General features: G+C 40.2%; 1 protein-coding gene across 5 annotated transcripts in view; it reads left to right on the top strand.

Moving 5' to 3' along the window:
- Positions 1–16,540, top strand: part of LOC126272997 (nuclear factor of activated T-cells 5-like) — a 367,858-nt gene that overhangs the window by 329,831 nt on the left and 21,487 nt on the right. For 3 of the 5 annotated variants that reach the window (XM_049976350.1, XM_049976354.1, XM_049976352.1), the window contains exon 10: positions 13,197–13,259. In XM_049976350.1, coding sequence (XP_049832307.1) covers positions 13,197–13,259 — 63 coding nt within the window. The remainder of the gene's footprint in view (positions 1–13,196; positions 13,260–16,540) is intronic. The other 2 variants (XM_049976351.1, XM_049976353.1) reach the window with 1 other exon arrangement.

The following is a 16,540-nucleotide window of genomic DNA, read 5'->3' as shown; positions in this document are numbered from 1 at the left end:
CCATTTGGGATCCAAGTTGTTATGACTAGGCATACTGGGTAGATCTGTTTTTAGAAGTTATTTAACTGAAGTTTCACACATTTTGCGGCAGTTTCCAAACTTCGTGTAGGGCATGTACTAACCTAAAGTTCCATTTGTCGATGTGTGTTTTTTTCCTTCTTTTTATATTTCTTTATACACTTTCAATAAGATAAAGAATGAAGCATATTAGATAAAAGTTTATTTATGTATAAATATTAATTTGGGAGCACTGAAGTAAAATGTAGTTACAATTTACAAAGTTATGGAAGTAAATGACTGATTAGAGTGGAAAGAAGTACTCCTTTGCAAATAATAACAGCAACAATGATAACAGTAATAATAATAATGATGATAAAAAGCAGAGCATTTAAATATTCATATGAGAGTAGGAGAAAACTTTCTGTGGATTAAATATTCAACAGGAAGCTTATAGTAAATAAAATGGAGAAAGAGATACAAAATTCAAATTAATTTTTTGTTATATGTTTTCGATAAATATGTGAGTGTCTGCTTATTTCACAGAACACCAGTGGATGGAAGGCGTTCTGGGTGGTGCGGATATATTATTTGTTTCCAGGTTGCTGGCTGCAGTTCCAGATTCACTAAACATCCATCTGCAGGTCCACAGTGTCTATTGAGTCAAAGCTGTGTGTGTGTGTGTGTGTGTGTGTGTGTGTGTGTGTGTGTCAGAGAGGAAGAGAGAGAGAGAGAGTTTTAAGGAGAGAGAGAGAGTGTGTTTGTTTTAAGGAGAAAGAGAGAGATTTATATATATGTATGTATTCCAATGTTATATCTTTCTTGATACAGATTTTTTGTACAAGTGCTTACTAAACTGAATCACTGTTTTAAAAAAATTCTTTATTAGCTGTGCAGTCAGTATATTGCATTGTGCTTTGGGTGCATCTGTTGGTATTCGTTCTGGGCTTTACATAATTACTATGCTTCTGTTTCCTTTGTTCTGCTTGTTAACAGTACTCAAATTTGCTCTGCATGTCTTGTGGGACATCTAAAAAAGTACAATATTTGTGTGACCTCAGTAATGCTACTGAGATTATCATACAACTTCTGAGGCAGCTCAGCTCCTCTGAAGAGTTCTCCTGAAAAAGAGACATGTTAAGACAACTCCAATTTCTTTATTGCCACTGACTAAATTATCCTCTTGGCGCAGTTAGATTGCTGTTTACCTCAGATGCAGTTTCAGTTGGGTCTTAGTGCCCAGAGATGACACTTTCATCCATACATGTTTTCTACTTCTGATGAAGGATGTAGTCCAAAAGCTGAATATTTCTAGCATTGTTTTTCATTGTGCCTGTCTGTGACTCAACAACTCCTTTCCATGTCATCATAAATTATTCTGTTCTGTTTATTTTGTTTTGATTAATTTTTGTGAAGTAATTAGAATATTTAATTGAGAGTTGTCATATCCTTTTGTAGTTTGCAGACTCAAGTGGATCAGTGTGATGAATGTATGTGTTTCTAAGAAATCAAACATGTACTATTATAAAAGTACATGTCGTTTCCAGCAGTTGAATTAGGTGACATAAAATTTTTTCTGCATAGACTCTAAAGATAGTAGAAATATGGTATCCTTATGTTCTAGTGAATTTACATGTAGTAGAATCTGTAGCACTTGAATATTAATGGGAACGTTGTCATTCCAGTATCTACTTGAGAATGAATTCAGTAGGTTATTGTGAGAGTGGCTGCAACTTCTTAGTGATTCTGAAAGAAATAGGCATACAGTGAAAATAAATCTGAAGAATATGAGGATGGAAATTTTGTTACATGACAGTTGCTGTCATAACATTTATAACTGGTTTCAGCTTTTGATTTTTCTTTTATTTTTCCAGTTAATATATTGTAATCAGCTCAAATTATTGCACGGTTATTTTCTATTACCTCCCCTTTCTAACAGTATGGTTCATAGTAACATCGCCTCCCAGGGGGGTCACTGCTCTTTGGTGAGTAAGTGCTTGGCTACCATGGGGCCTCAGACATTTGCAACCTTACTTCCTCTTGCTATGCTGCAAACCTACACTCTCTCTTACCTCCTCTTACTTTCCAATGGATTATCCTTTTGGTGCAGACCCTGCCAGGACTTGGTTCACAATTTTGGTCTGTTTTTCTAGTTTCACTCCTGGCACTGTCTTCACCTTCTTTTAATGATTACGTGGTCCCAATTATTGGCCTAGACCTGCCATCTTTTTCAAATTTTATGGAAATGCGTGTTGTGCAGGGAAGGTTACCCACTGTGGTGTATTGTCCGTCTCTGTGAACTTCCACCATGGCACCCTTCCTTCCTGTTGTTGTACATCCAAAACCAAGCATGATAGCCATCTCATTGGGGGGCAGGTAGTCAAGTACCTGTACAGTAGTAACCCCCTGACTACAAAGAGACGGCACTGTTTGTGCTTGTGCTGCATAACCCTCATGTATGCCATGGAATGTGTGTCCATCATGACTGAGGCGTGGGGACTCCCAGGAATGGCTTGCTGGGCAGGTAGCCATTGCTGTGACTGGTTGACATCCATGGGGAGAGCCCTTGTTTGGAGTGTATGGCACCACGGAAGATAGTCCACACATGAAATGACAAACTCTTCTCCCACTGGCAATCACATGGTCTCAGCAGTCTCTTTGCAATGGACAGTCTCGTATGATGCAACTAAGTATCAGCCCAACGCATTCCCTTTCCTGGCCATGTCATGGAAGGAATGTAAGACTGGACAACAAGGAGCAAAAACCTCCTCCCCAATAACTGGTCTGTACCAGGACCGATGAGAGCCTTTCTGGCCACCAAGTTTTTTTAAAAATACATTGATGACAAACACAGGGAAGTTGCAGCCATGTCTGAGTCTGAGATGAAGAGCAGTTCCCATCTGATTAAAATGTCATCTCCTGTCCAGTCACAGTTGCTGCTCTCTTGTGAAAAGTTGGGTGACATGTCCATGACTGTCACTCCCCATAAGTGTCTCAATATTGTCCAGGGCATCATCTTTCACCATGATCCTCTTTTGCAACTGATGATGAGCTGCGGGTCAACTTAGAGTGACGGGGTGTGCAATTCATCCGAGAAGTTCAAGGTGATGGTCTACCAGTGAGATGTGGAACTCTGTGTTCCTCCTCCAATGAGATGCTTCACGTGTAAGAAGTTAAGACATATGTCTTTCTATTGCACCACTACCCCTGACTGAAGGGATTGTGGACATCCTCTGCATGCAAAAGTTTCTTGTGCCCCTCCCCTCATCTTTGTAAACTGCGGTGAGTTCCCCTCTCCTTCCACAACAGATTGCTCCATTTTTAAGTGCGAGAAGAAAATTCAGGAGTATAAGATGCTGGACAAGCTAACATATCAAGAGGTCAAAAAAAGTATGATTGTGTTAATTCCATACAAATTACACAATCTTAAGCTGCAGCCGCAATGTCACTGCCCTCTCTGTTGATTGTGCCTTTCTCTGTCGTGCCTCTTACAGTGAGCCCTTAGAGATGCCTGCTGATATCTGCCTCGCAAGTGGTTGGGGCCCACACTCGCTTCAGGAGCATTGGCTCGCCACCTGCCGGGGACAGCAGTCCCCATTCCCAGCTGTAGGCATCTCAACCTCTTATGTCTTCTATAGCTAGGAAGAGGTCTCCTGGGACTCTTCCTTTCTCAGTTCCTACTGCTCCACAACAAGATGTCAGCTGGTGCCTGAAGGAACCACAGGGTGCTGGACGTTGGACTTCTCGTTCTTTCCCTGTCCTTGAAACCATTTCAGCAAAACATTTCCGGTCCTCATCTTTTGAGGAGGAGGACAAGAAGGATAAAAAGAAGTCTTCTACAATGGAGGAAATGCTGGTGGCCACCATGCCACCGGACTTTGAATATAGTCCTGCACCCAAGGTGGAGATCCCAGTGGTTCCTGAGGCATGAGATCTCCCCAGGCAATGTGCCGCACAACCTGTCAGTGGATCCCCTGACGTCTCAACCGGTGATAGCACATGATCCTGAATCATAAGCTGCTCCCCTTCAGTTGCCACTGTCTGATCCTCCAGTGGAATAGTTACGGATTTTTTCGCTACTACTATTGCTATCCAGGAAACATGGCTTCTAGCAACTTGGGCCTCTGGCCTTCATGGCTACCGAGGTTATTTTAAGAATCATACCGACTAAGAGAGGGTATCTGATGGAGTTCTTACGTATGTGCTGAACTCTATATACGTTGTGCCTCTTGATACACCATTGCAGGCTTTGGTTGTTGGGGAATGGGTGCATCAGGATTCTACTATCTGTAATTTTTATTTCCCTTCCAGTGATGTGTCCAGGATGCACTGTCTCTCCCCTTTCCCCACCTTTCCTTGTCTTGGATGACTTCAACGCCTGTAGACCTCTGTGGGGTGAGCAGTGATCACTGGCCATGGTAAAGACATCGAAATTTTACTGGCATATTTCAGTCTTTGCCTTTTGAACAGTGGTGCCTCCACACACTTCTGTGTGACATGTGGAACTAATTTGGCCATTGATCTCTCCATAAGCTGCCCTGGTCTTCTACCATCTATCCACTGGAGGGTCCACGATGACCTGTGTGGTAGTGACTACTTCCTGTCCCTCTCACAGCTTCGCTCCCCTGAACTCCTGTCTCTGTAATGATGGCTGGAATGTGTTCACCTCTGCTGTTGTCCTTAGCTCCTCACCGCAAGGAAGTGTTGCTGCGGCTTTTCTACATACAGTGGCATCCATTCTTTTGGCAACCAACCAAACCATCCTCTCTTCCTCGAGACCCCATCTTTGGAAGACAGTACCCTGGTGGATACCAGAGACAGCTGTGGACATTAGAGATCCGAGGCATGCTCTCCAACACCATAAGCGGTACCCTGCACTGAAGCACCTCATTGCCTTTAAACAGCTCTGTACCCTCGTCCGCTACCTCATGAAACAATAAAAGCAAAAATTCCAGGAATGGTATGTTTCCACCATTGGATGAAGTACCTCTCCATTTCAGATATGGGCAAAGATCAGACAACTCTACAACTTAGAGTCCCCTGCAGGTGTACCAAGTATTTCCTTAGATGGTGCCATTTATACTGGTCCAGATGCTGTCACTGAACATTTTGCTGAGTATTATGCTCATGCATCTGTGTCTGAGTATTGTCAGCCCATCTTTTGACCCATATAACAGCAGGTGGAGTGAATGCGCTTACCTTTCACTACGCATCGCATGGAGCCGTATAACGCTCCATCCAGTGAATGGCAATTCTCCAGTGCCGTATCCCATTGCCTTGATACTGCCCCAGGGCCAGGCCACACAGCCTGTGCCCCCTTTACTTGGATCTGGAATGAAGTTGAGTTTGCATCTCAGTGGCAAGAAAGCACGATAGTCTCGGTACTGAAACCGGATAACAACCCCTTTCGAGATGGACAGTTATTGCCCAATCAGGATTACTGGTGTTTCAAGTTGCTCGAATACATGGTGAGCAAGTGACTGTGTTGGCACCTTGAGTCTTGGGGCCTTTTGGCTGCATCTCAGGACAGTTTTTGCAAAGGCTGCTCCACTGCTGATAATTTGGTTTACCTGGAGTCCACAACCCAGACAGCCTTTGCATGTCGTCAGCACCTCATTGCTGTCATTTTTGACCTACAGAAGGCTTATGACATGACATGGTGTCACCACATCTTTACTACGTTACATGAGTGGGTCTTCTAATTTTTGTCCAGAACTACACCAAACGTTCCAGGTTCCAGTGGACGCTTCACTCAGTACCTCCCTCTCTAAGGGAATGGGGCCCCACAGGGCTCTGTACTGACCATTCACCTCTTTGTGGCAGTTGTCAATGAGCTAGTGGTGGCTGTGGGGTCATCGGTATCACCCTCCTTATGTGCTGACGATTTTTGCTTTGGTATTACTGCTCTAGTATGGTTGTGCTGAGCGTAGCCTACAGTGTGCCTATGAAAGGCGCAGTCATGGGCTTTCCCCATGGCTTTTGGTTGTCAACCGCCATGACTAACGTGATGCACTTCTGTCACCATAGTACTGCCCCCCCCCCCCTCACCTCCCCCTCCACACACACACGCAGAGCTTTACCTAGATGATCAATTACTTCTTGTAGTTGAGACTGTCTGGAACTAGTCTCCAGTTCCTGGGACTATCTTCAATTCCTGGCTGATGTGGCTTCCCCAACTTTGACAACTTAAGCGAAAGTGCTGGTAGTACCGCAATACACTTTGCTGCCTCAGTAGCACAAGCTGTGGGTGCAGATCGCTCTACATGTTTGAAGCTCTACAAAACTTCATTCAATGGGAATCTCGCATATGGTTCAGCATTGCCCTCAGTATTGCAGATACTGGACCCCGTTCATCATTGTGGGGTCCAAACTCTGAGAGGAGCCTTCAAAATCTAGCCCTGTGAATGGGCTACTAGTCGAGGCTGGAGTCCCTCCGTTACCTATCAGCTGCCAACAAAGCTGCTGAATTATGCTGCCTGAGCACCCCAACTACCGTGTTCTTTTCCCTGGAAGGTGGCTCCAACTCCCAAAACAGAGACCCAGAACTGGGTTTACAATTGCTGCATGTCCCAGTGTCTCTGTTTAGAACTGCAACGTCCTCCACTGTCGCCTCTGGTCAGGGGTACATCGTATCTGCCCCCCATGGCATGTGCTCCAACCTCGGATGTGCCTCAAAGTCTCCTTTGGTTCAAAAGGAAATCACAATTTTTCGCTGCCTCTTTGTGGCTGTCCTTGAGAAGTATCTGGGTTCAGAAGTGGTATTCACTTACGGCTTAACAGTCAATGAATGAATAGGCTTTGCATACACACATGCAGCAGTGAACTCCAGTCTCTGCCATACGACTGCAGTGTCTTGACTGCTCAATTGAAGGCCATTAAATGATCCCTTATCCATGTTTGTTCTTCCACTATCTAGAGTACCCTGATCTATAATGACTCCCCCAGCAGCCTTGGGGCTATAACCCAGTGCTATTCTCCTCGTGCACTGGTTACGGCTGTCAAGAATCGTGTATCTGACTCTCTGACCTCCATCAAGCTGGGTGGCCAGTTGTTTTCATTTTGTTTTTGTTTGGACCCCCAGTCATTTTGTGATTTTGTAGGATGCCGATTCTGGAAATGGGGGGTACCAGAACCAGACCTTTGGCTGTTCGTACACCATCGATTGCTGGAAGTCTAGAACTCAGATGGGTCTGCTGTGATCTACACAGATAAACTGAGGACAATTAGGGATACCATGACTGCGTGACAGTCTTCCCTGCTTGCTTCTTGCAGGGAATCCAACATCCTTTATGACTCCACATTGGCCACACTTGGCTGACACATTACCACATTCTCAGATGGGATGATCCTCCTCACTGCCAATGCAGAGCCTGCCTGACAGTGATCCACTTATACCTAGAGTACTCTAATTTGGCTGTTTTGTGGTGGCATCTTAAGCTTGTTGACACACTACCTCTGCTGCTAGTGGACAATGCCAACTCAACTGACCTGGTAATATATTTTGCCCATGTAGGCGGTTTCTATTCAGCTGTGTAAGCTAGGTCTGATTGGCCTCATTCACCTCCTGAAGGGTCTCTTGATAGACGAAGTATATGCCATATGGGTGTCACTTCTGAGGTCATATAAATATCACAATGTTCTCTTCCATAAAAACCATGTGTACTTCTTGCAATTTAATTTTTTCCCTTCCTTTTTCAGTGTAGTTATTACATTTAATCTCATATGCAGTATCTGAAATGCAAAATATGCAAGTAGGTTGCTATTAGCATGAGGGTTTATTTATTGTTACAAATGAAAAGCGTGTTGGTGACAATTAAGGATTAGCTAGAGTATCGACCTCTGTAGACATGTATTCAGAATTAGGTTTTTGTGGTTCTTAAATTAATTAAATATCAATCCCATGTCCTCTTCTTATTAAGATGTGCATTATTTGTCTTCTTGAAAGGGGAAAGGAACGATGAGAATCGACCAAGCAATAGTCTGTATTGTAGTTGTAAATTGTCGTAGCTGTGTTGGAAAAGTACTAGAGCTTCAAGTGCTGATAGAAAGCACTGAAGCTGAAATCATTATAGGAATAGAAAGCTGGCTAAAGCCAGAGATAAAATTCTGCCGAAATTTTTACAGAGGCACAAACCGTGTTCAGAAAGGGTAGATTAAATAAAGTAAGTGGTGGTGTGTTTGTGTCTGTTGGTAGTAGTTTATATTGTAGTGAAGTTGAAATAGATAGTTCCTGTGAATTACTATGGGTAGATGTTATATTCAACAGCCGTACCAAAATAATAATTGGCTCCTCCTACTACCCCCCCCCCCCCCTCCTAATTAATCAAATTGTGTGCATATGGAGTATCATCTCAGTTTTGTGATTGGATTCATGATTTCCTCTCAGAGAGGTCACAGTTCGTAGTGATAGATGGTAAATCATCGAGTAGAACAGAAGCGATATCTGGCGTTCCGCAAGGTAGTGTGATGGGCCTTCTGCTGTTCCTGATTTACATAAATGATCTAGGTGATAATCTGAGCAGCCCCCTTAGATTGTTTGGAGATGATGCTGTAATTTACCGTCTAGTAAAATCGTCAGACGATCAATTCCAATTACAAAATGATCTAGAGAGAATTTCTGTATGGTGCGAAAAGTGGCAATTGACACTAAACAAAAAAAAAGTGTGAGGTCATCCACATGCGTACTAAAAGAAATCTGATAAATTTTGGGTATATGGTAAATCGTACAAATCTAGGGGCTGTCAATTCGACTAAATACCTAGGAATTGGAATTATGAGCAACTTAAATTGGAAAGACCACATAGATAATAATGTGGGGAAGGCGAAACAAAGACTGCGCTTTGTTGGCAGAACACTTAGAAGATGCAACAAACCCACTAAAGAGACTGCTTACATTATACTTTTCTGTCCTCTGCTGGAATATTGCTGCTGCGTGGCATGGGATCTTTACCAGGTAGGATTGACGGAGGACATCGAAAAAGTGCTAAGAAAGGCAGCTCGTTTCGTGTTATTGTGCAATAGGGGTGAGAGTGTCACTGATATGATATGCGAGTTGGAGTGGCAGTCACTGAAACAAAGGCGGTTTTCTTTGCGGCGAGATCTATTTACGAAATTTAAATCACCAGCTTTCTCTTCTGAATGCATAAATATTTTGTTGATGCCCATCTACATAGGGAGAAGTGATCATCATAATAAAATAAGAGAAATCAGAGCTCGAACAGAAAGATTTAGGTGTTCCTTTTTCTCACACGCTATTCAAGAGCGGAATGGTAGAGAAGTAGTATGAAAATGGTTTGATGAACCCTCTGCCAGGCACTTACGTGTGAATTGCAGAGTAACCATGTAGATGTAGATGTTGATTGAAATGATACATGATACGGCTGTGACAAAAGGTGAAACAAGTGGGAAATGGGAGCAGTTAAATATTATTGCTGCAGGTGTTATGTTGTATATGAACAAGAAAAAAAATCTTTTTGTTTTCCTTAGTTTTAGTGTAAACATATGAGAATTTAGTGATGAACACTGTCTAAAGTAGATATTAGTTGCAAAAAAAAAAGTAATGCTTTTTTTCCATAGAGATATCAGCCTTTGTTTTTTTTCCAGTTCTTGTGATAATAAATGAGTAAAAGGTTGTGGAGTGGATGGGACAATAGCTAGTTACACAGTGTGGTCATTCTAACAATTAAAATTTCAAAGAACAATTTACCTTTTGGTTTGACAGCCATGGACATTTCAGTTATTACTTTTTGTTTTGCTGGATGACCAGTGTTAGAAAATAGATACCTATAATTGCTTGAAGAAAGATTAGGGTTTAATGTCCAGTTGTAAGTGAGATCATTTAGAGACGGGTTATCACTGGACATTTTTCCAGTGAATCAACAAGGATATTGTCTTGGCTGCATTTTCAATGGATTCAATCCATGTATCTAGTTGCGGTTGAATGCAGTGCTGTCGCTAGTCTACAGAGCTTTCGCATATGCTGTGTTTTTCCTGTGAGGTATTGTGTGCTGTATCTAATGAGATGCCTGAAGTGTTGGCTGGCTGACTCACATTTGATTGACAAACTTCCATAACCATACCATCAGTTGTTTCCAGACCTCAGTTGGATGTCCAGTATGTGCTCTATCTTTGATCGATATTAAATCAAGTTTACATTTAAATAAGTGGAATTAGATTGTCATTATGAAGGCAGGTGAATAATTCACTTTATTCAGCTTTGTTAAGCTTTTTGTAAACACCAATTTCCCAGTTTTTTTTTTTTTTCTCAATGAATGTTTCACTCATTCACTTCTAAACTGTAGAAAACAATGTTTTGACTCTGGATTAAGCTGTGTTGAACTTTTGAGAAACTGAGGAGCTTATTAACTAAAGTATATTCATTCAATGAAATAGTGAAACAAAAAAGTCACATGTAATTTTCTTTTTAAAAGAAGTTATACAGACAGAGCTTCAGAAAGCTTTTTATTTTGTTGAACCAGATGATCAATTTTCACAGTGAATTAAAAATTTTTTAAACTTTTGCAATTGTTAAAAACACCCATATGTTGTAGAGCTATGAAATGTTAGGAATAATAAATAATTAAAATGTGATACAAATCAGTTACATTTCACTCGATAAACATCCCAGGATGTTTCTTTAATACTGCTTCCTTACCTGTAGGTAATTAATGTATGTAAAATCCTTTTCATAGTGCGTGAAAACATCAATGAGGTCTGAGTGAGTGGTTTTGTAGTCAACTTGGCTAGCTGTTGTTTCGACAGGTTTCCCTTCTGTTATATAGTAGTCCATCTTCCCAGTACAAATAATTACGTAGATGCACTTTGTACTTAATGTGTTTTGTAGTAGATTATTTCCAGTCATTGCCAAAACCAGTCCTCACCTACTACATGTAATTGACCAAAATTTTCAACTATGTTATTGTGATCAGTTGGCAACAAAGGTTCCTCCATTTTCAGAAATTATTTCCATTCTTGTCCAAAAATGGATTCAACTGACAAATAGCTATGTTATTGAACTGAGAAACTAATTTTGATTCTCAGGTGAACATTGAAACACTTTATTCAAAACTGAAGGACAGTTCAGAGTTTAGTTAATTAATACAAACAAAGCACTTTCATTACTTTCTTTTGAATTTATTGTAGTATTTAATACATCTGTCTTTCTCAAATCCAGTGTAATTTACTGTGCTGTGTTTGCTCTTTATGCTTCATAACTGGTTTTTCTCACTCCTTCCCCTCCTCATTTTGAATACATTTTTTCATGATTCAGAATGTGAGACACACTCAGTTTCTTTTCAATCCCCTATACTATCTAGTCGTGTGTGTGTGTGTGTGTGTGTGTGTGTGTGTGTGTGTGAGAGAGAGGGAGAGAGAGAGAGAGAGAGAGAGAGAGAGAGAGAGAGAGAGAGAGAGAGAGAGAGAGATTTTTGTAAACACGTTTTGTTTCCAGAATGATATGAAAACACAGTGATTTTTTTCTCATTGTCCCTTTTTCTGGCTCATTCCATGTTTGCAAAAAATTATTCTCTCATTTTGTGAGTCATAGACAGGAATTATAAGAGACACTTACTGCACGGTATTCCAGTATTGTTTTTACTAGTGTGCAACATCTTGTGATACCATAATCGTTTGGAGCATTGTATATGTAATTTGTGTAGAAACTATTAACATGTATTAAACTTTGGTGTTCCTTTGTGCAAGTTGGTTTGATCGCCACCATACTGTAGTAGACATGGTTGTGTTATAGGTGGTTTTTCCTAGCCTTTCTACAACATGACTTGTCGGACTGTTTGGGGTACCCGTAGTTTAATATAGAATCTGAACTGTCAGTAAACTGGGCATTTTTCACATATAAAAAGCATTGAGGTGAAAGTCAAATTAACTGTCCAAAAAAATATGCTGTGAGAGCAGAGGAGATGTTGAACCTCAGCCCTTTTGATATTTAGCCCGATACTTAACAACCAAGACAGTTTTTTTCACCTAATGCTTGATTGTCATTTGTTAAACAGCAGTTTGTGAATTCACCTACCTTTGCAGGAAAGCGGTGGTAGAGACTGGAACACCAGAACTGTTAAATGACATAACAGAGGAAGCACATTAGGAATAATATGTTCACTCTACATTCCCCCCCCCCCCCTCCCCCCCCCAGTATGTCCTTCTGCTATGCAAATAAAAAGTATAGACTTATGTTTGCATATGATTTTAAAGTCAGCAGCAATATAATTTCCCACTAAAAGTGGGAAACTGCCTGATTTACTAGTGATGTGGGATTGTGCATCTTCTAATGTGACTTTCGGGCAGATAAAAAATAATAGGACACATTGATGTAAAACAGCTTGGATGCATGATGGTTCCATAATTTTTTTATGTATTGAGGCACCATTGTACAGTCACTAATTCAGTAACTTGGATTTAAATATAGCAAAGTAGATACTGCATTTTTATGACTCAAACATTAAAATTTAGTTTTTTCTCTAACAGTTTTCTGCTGTCAGGAATGAAATTGGGGCCAGTAATGGGAAACAAGAGTAAGAGGAAGCTTGTTTCCTGTTTCAGCATTGAATGTTGCACAAATAGTACACATTTTACTTTCACTGAACTGCACTGTTGCATGTTTTAAGGGGAGCGAATTGGTGTACGAGACATATGTTTTGTTCAGGAGCTCATACAAACCATTGCAGGGGAATCCCACATCTGAGATTTCTGTATCTGTGTTAATATTAATGGGTTTTTAAGTATCAATTCAATATCATGTTGGTTCTGGCCTTATGATGCTACTGGCATAGTATAGTATAGTACTTGTGTGTGTGTGTGTGTGTCTGCAGATATGTGAGTGCACAAAAATCAGAGTGCAGTGTATAGGGGGGAAAACGTTATGTAAATGACGATATGTGATGGTGTGGGTGACATTGAAACCGATTTGTGAAGATACTGAGTGGATCAGGCACTGTGGATCAGAAGCCATGAGCCAGATAATTTCCAGTAAAGAGATTGTAATGTTTGATTGATTGCCAAAGTCATTAATGAACATAATTTGATTACTATATTCCTTTTTTTAAAGTGGAGTTTCATACTGAAACAAAGCTGGTTCTGGCTCATAGGCTGTTTCATCGACCCCCACTTTTCTTTCAGGGGATTCCAGCATATCACTGTGTCTACATACTAAGCAGTATGATTCAAATTTGATTTTTTCATGCCAGCAGTTGGAGCAACACATCTGGGATCTTCATGCCTGCCTGTAGCACAGCCAACAGCTCCACCATGTAAGTGACTTAAATATTTTACCTTTTCTTTTTATGACTAGTTTAAAGACCATTTAATGCTTCAAAAAATTTCTTCTCTTATAATAAGAATAGTCACTATGCAAATGCACCAAAATTTACATTTTCAGATTTGTAGCATTACAGTATGGTAATATATAATATATTGTATGTACCTTGTACTTGACTTACAGTGTGCAATTTATTTGACCTACAAGGTTGTATAAGTTTCAGTACAGTGAACTTCATCCAGTTGATGAATGACTAAAAAAAAGTATGATAAATGTATGTAATAAATGTTCTGGCCAGTAAGTAATTCGTTACAAGACACGAGTGTACAACAGGATGCTTTATTTTGGTGCTATATAGCAAGAGTTTGATAGCTCAGTGACTGCCAACAAGAATACCTGTTTTTCAAACTAAGTCTGAAAGATGGAGTTTTTTTAAAGCCAATAACAGTTTTCAATCAGAGGTTTATCTTGTAAAGAAGAGCACAAAATGCTCATTTTGAGTGTGATGCATATCATGTCAGGTAGTCATGTTCCTGTTTTCTCTTTATGTTGATGGCACTGACAGTGCCAATTAATTCATGTAATCTGGTGTTACCAGAGGGACTGCTCACTATCTATGTTAGTAAACAGAAAATCAACAATGTAAGGAAAAGATAGATCACTGCTTACTGTAAAGATGCCAGCCAGGTACAATTAAGATACCTACACGTCAGCTTTCATCCACAACCTTCGTCAGAGAAAGAAAGAGAAGCACACTCATGTTCATTCACACAGACAAGCACACCACATGTACACATGACTGCTTGCTTGTACGCGCACGCACGTGTTTCTTTCTTTTTCTGATCAAGGCTGTGGCCAAAAGCTAGTGTGTAAGTGTCCTTTAATTGCATCTGTGTGCAAGTTAATGTGTCATCTTTATGATAAGTACCAATCTACCTTTCCCTTACATTGTTGATATTCCAACCTGGAGTTTCCATTGTTTAGTAAACATGATGTCAGTTGAGCTGCTAAGGGATTGAAATTAAACTCAGTGTAGAATGTATAGGCTGTGGCGCATAACTTGGCAATAAAAAACCATGTGATGAATCCCATTTAGTGAGAATTACTTACATTGTGTATGGGTAACACTTTCATTAGAGTACTGTTCATTAACTTGGTGGCACCAGTACTCAAATGAAAGTGTTTGTTAGTTTTTGTTTGTCAGTATTTGCACCATATACAGTATAAACCCGCTTTTACATTTCCGGAATTAACATTTTCCCGCTGTTTACAACGTTTTTTATCATTTCCATCATATTTCCTTTGTCCACAAAGTTAATTTGCACCCGATTTTGCGTCAACATATTTATAATTTTCCCATGATTTACGCATTACGAAAAAATGTTCTTGGAGAAGAAAATGACGCTGGCTGTCCAGTAGTCTTTAAAAATATTATGTGGTTAAGTTTTTTGACTCCAGGGCACTCTACTCAGCAGATTTGAACTGGTAAATATGTAAAAGTTGGAACAATTCATGCCATATTTCCTTCCGCTGCCAAGCTTAACTTGGTGTGGTGGCTGATAGGAGTAACTAGGTTTGTTCAAATAAAGATATCGTGACCAATCACTACCATTTCCAAACTGTCTCCACTGTGCAAATGCAGTTTCGTGATTGTTGTGATCACCATTGACACTTCTGTGGAACCAAATTTAGCAGGTTTCGGTGTTTGCCCGCTTGTAGAGCTAAATGACACCGCCATTCACTTTTCGTTGCTCAACTGTTTTTAGTTTAAACACAGCACCAATTTCATATTTTTTAAATGCTGGTCAAAACTTGTTTCGAGAATTTATTCTTGTTGTTGAGGGCAGTATTTATGTATGTGTTTTTGTGATATTACCCCTTTTTTTTTGAAGTCCCTTGAAAAGTGTAAAAATTGGGTGTCACTGTAGTAGCCTATAGTCTGAATTAACCATTTAAAGCATTACATTATGCTTAAGTGTATAAAGGAGGAAGAAAAAAGTTGTCTGCAATTAATTTGAGCATTTGGTCGTATGCACTCTGTGTTATACACTGCCTTGGAGGCACATGGACTTGTGATTAGAGATAAATGAGTGTAGAGCAGCTATTGAGTAACACAAAATAATAATTATAATTATAATTCATACTTAACATACTTAATAATATTTAGTTGTGATATTTAACAGGAAGTCATTACTAGCCTAGGCTTAAATGTGAGTACATAGTTGAGACTGTGTTTATTAATGGGTCTCTTAAGATTGATGAGAAGGCTTACACAAGTCTACATAAAAATGTTGTAATTTTGGTGCTGTATCTGCTTATTAGTTGGCAAGCAATCACATTTGACAGTAAGTGACAAAATATTTGAAAACAGAGTAGGGACAGTGTTGCACAAACTTATTATTTTACAGCTAGCAAACTTTTTAAAAAGAAAAGTGTAAGATGAGGTAGAGTTGTTACTATGATATAAGATTTGTGCTCTGCAGGTGCATACAGGTCTCATTTTAAATCAATTTTGAACTTCTGGCAGAAGATAGACATAATTTTAGAATAGAAATGTTGCCAGTAGTAATAGCAATTTTCTAATGCCAGAAACATTTGATGCTTTTAAACAGATTCACTAGTTTATACGAATCACATTGTAATATTGTAATAAATAAAATAGAAACTTCCACATGGGAAAAATATATTTAAAACAAAGATTCCAAGACTTACCAAGCGAGAGAGCGCCGGTAGACAGGCACAATAAAATAACACGCACACGCACACGCACACGCACACGCACACGCACACGCACACGCACACGCACACGCACACGCACACACACACACACACACACACACACACACACACACACACACACACACACACACACAAATTTCAAGCTTTCGCAACCGGCGGCTGCTTCGTCAAGAAAGAGGGAAGGAAAAGGAAAGATGAAAGGAGGTGGGTTCTAAGGGAGAGGGTAAGGAGTCATTCCAATCCCGGGAGCGGAAAGACTTACCTTAGGGGGGAAAAAGGATAGGTATATACTCGCGCGTGCACACACACACACACACACACACACACACACACACACACACACACACAGGCCTGTAAATATGTCTGCTTGTGTCTGTGTATGTATGTATGGATGTTTGTGTGTGTGTGTGTGTGTGTGTGTGTGTGTGTGTGTGTGTGTTTTATTTTATTGTGCCTGTCTACCGGCGCTTTCCCGCTTGGTAAGTCTTGGAATCTTTGTTTTTAATATATTTTTGACATTGTTATAAAGCATAT

Source organism: Schistocerca gregaria, chromosome 5 (genome assembly GCF_023897955.1).
Source record: "Schistocerca gregaria isolate iqSchGreg1 chromosome 5, iqSchGreg1.2, whole genome shotgun sequence".
Classification (NCBI taxonomy): Eukaryota; Metazoa; Arthropoda; class Insecta; order Orthoptera; family Acrididae; genus Schistocerca; species Schistocerca gregaria.
This window is presented reverse-complemented; position numbering and strand designations above follow the sequence as displayed.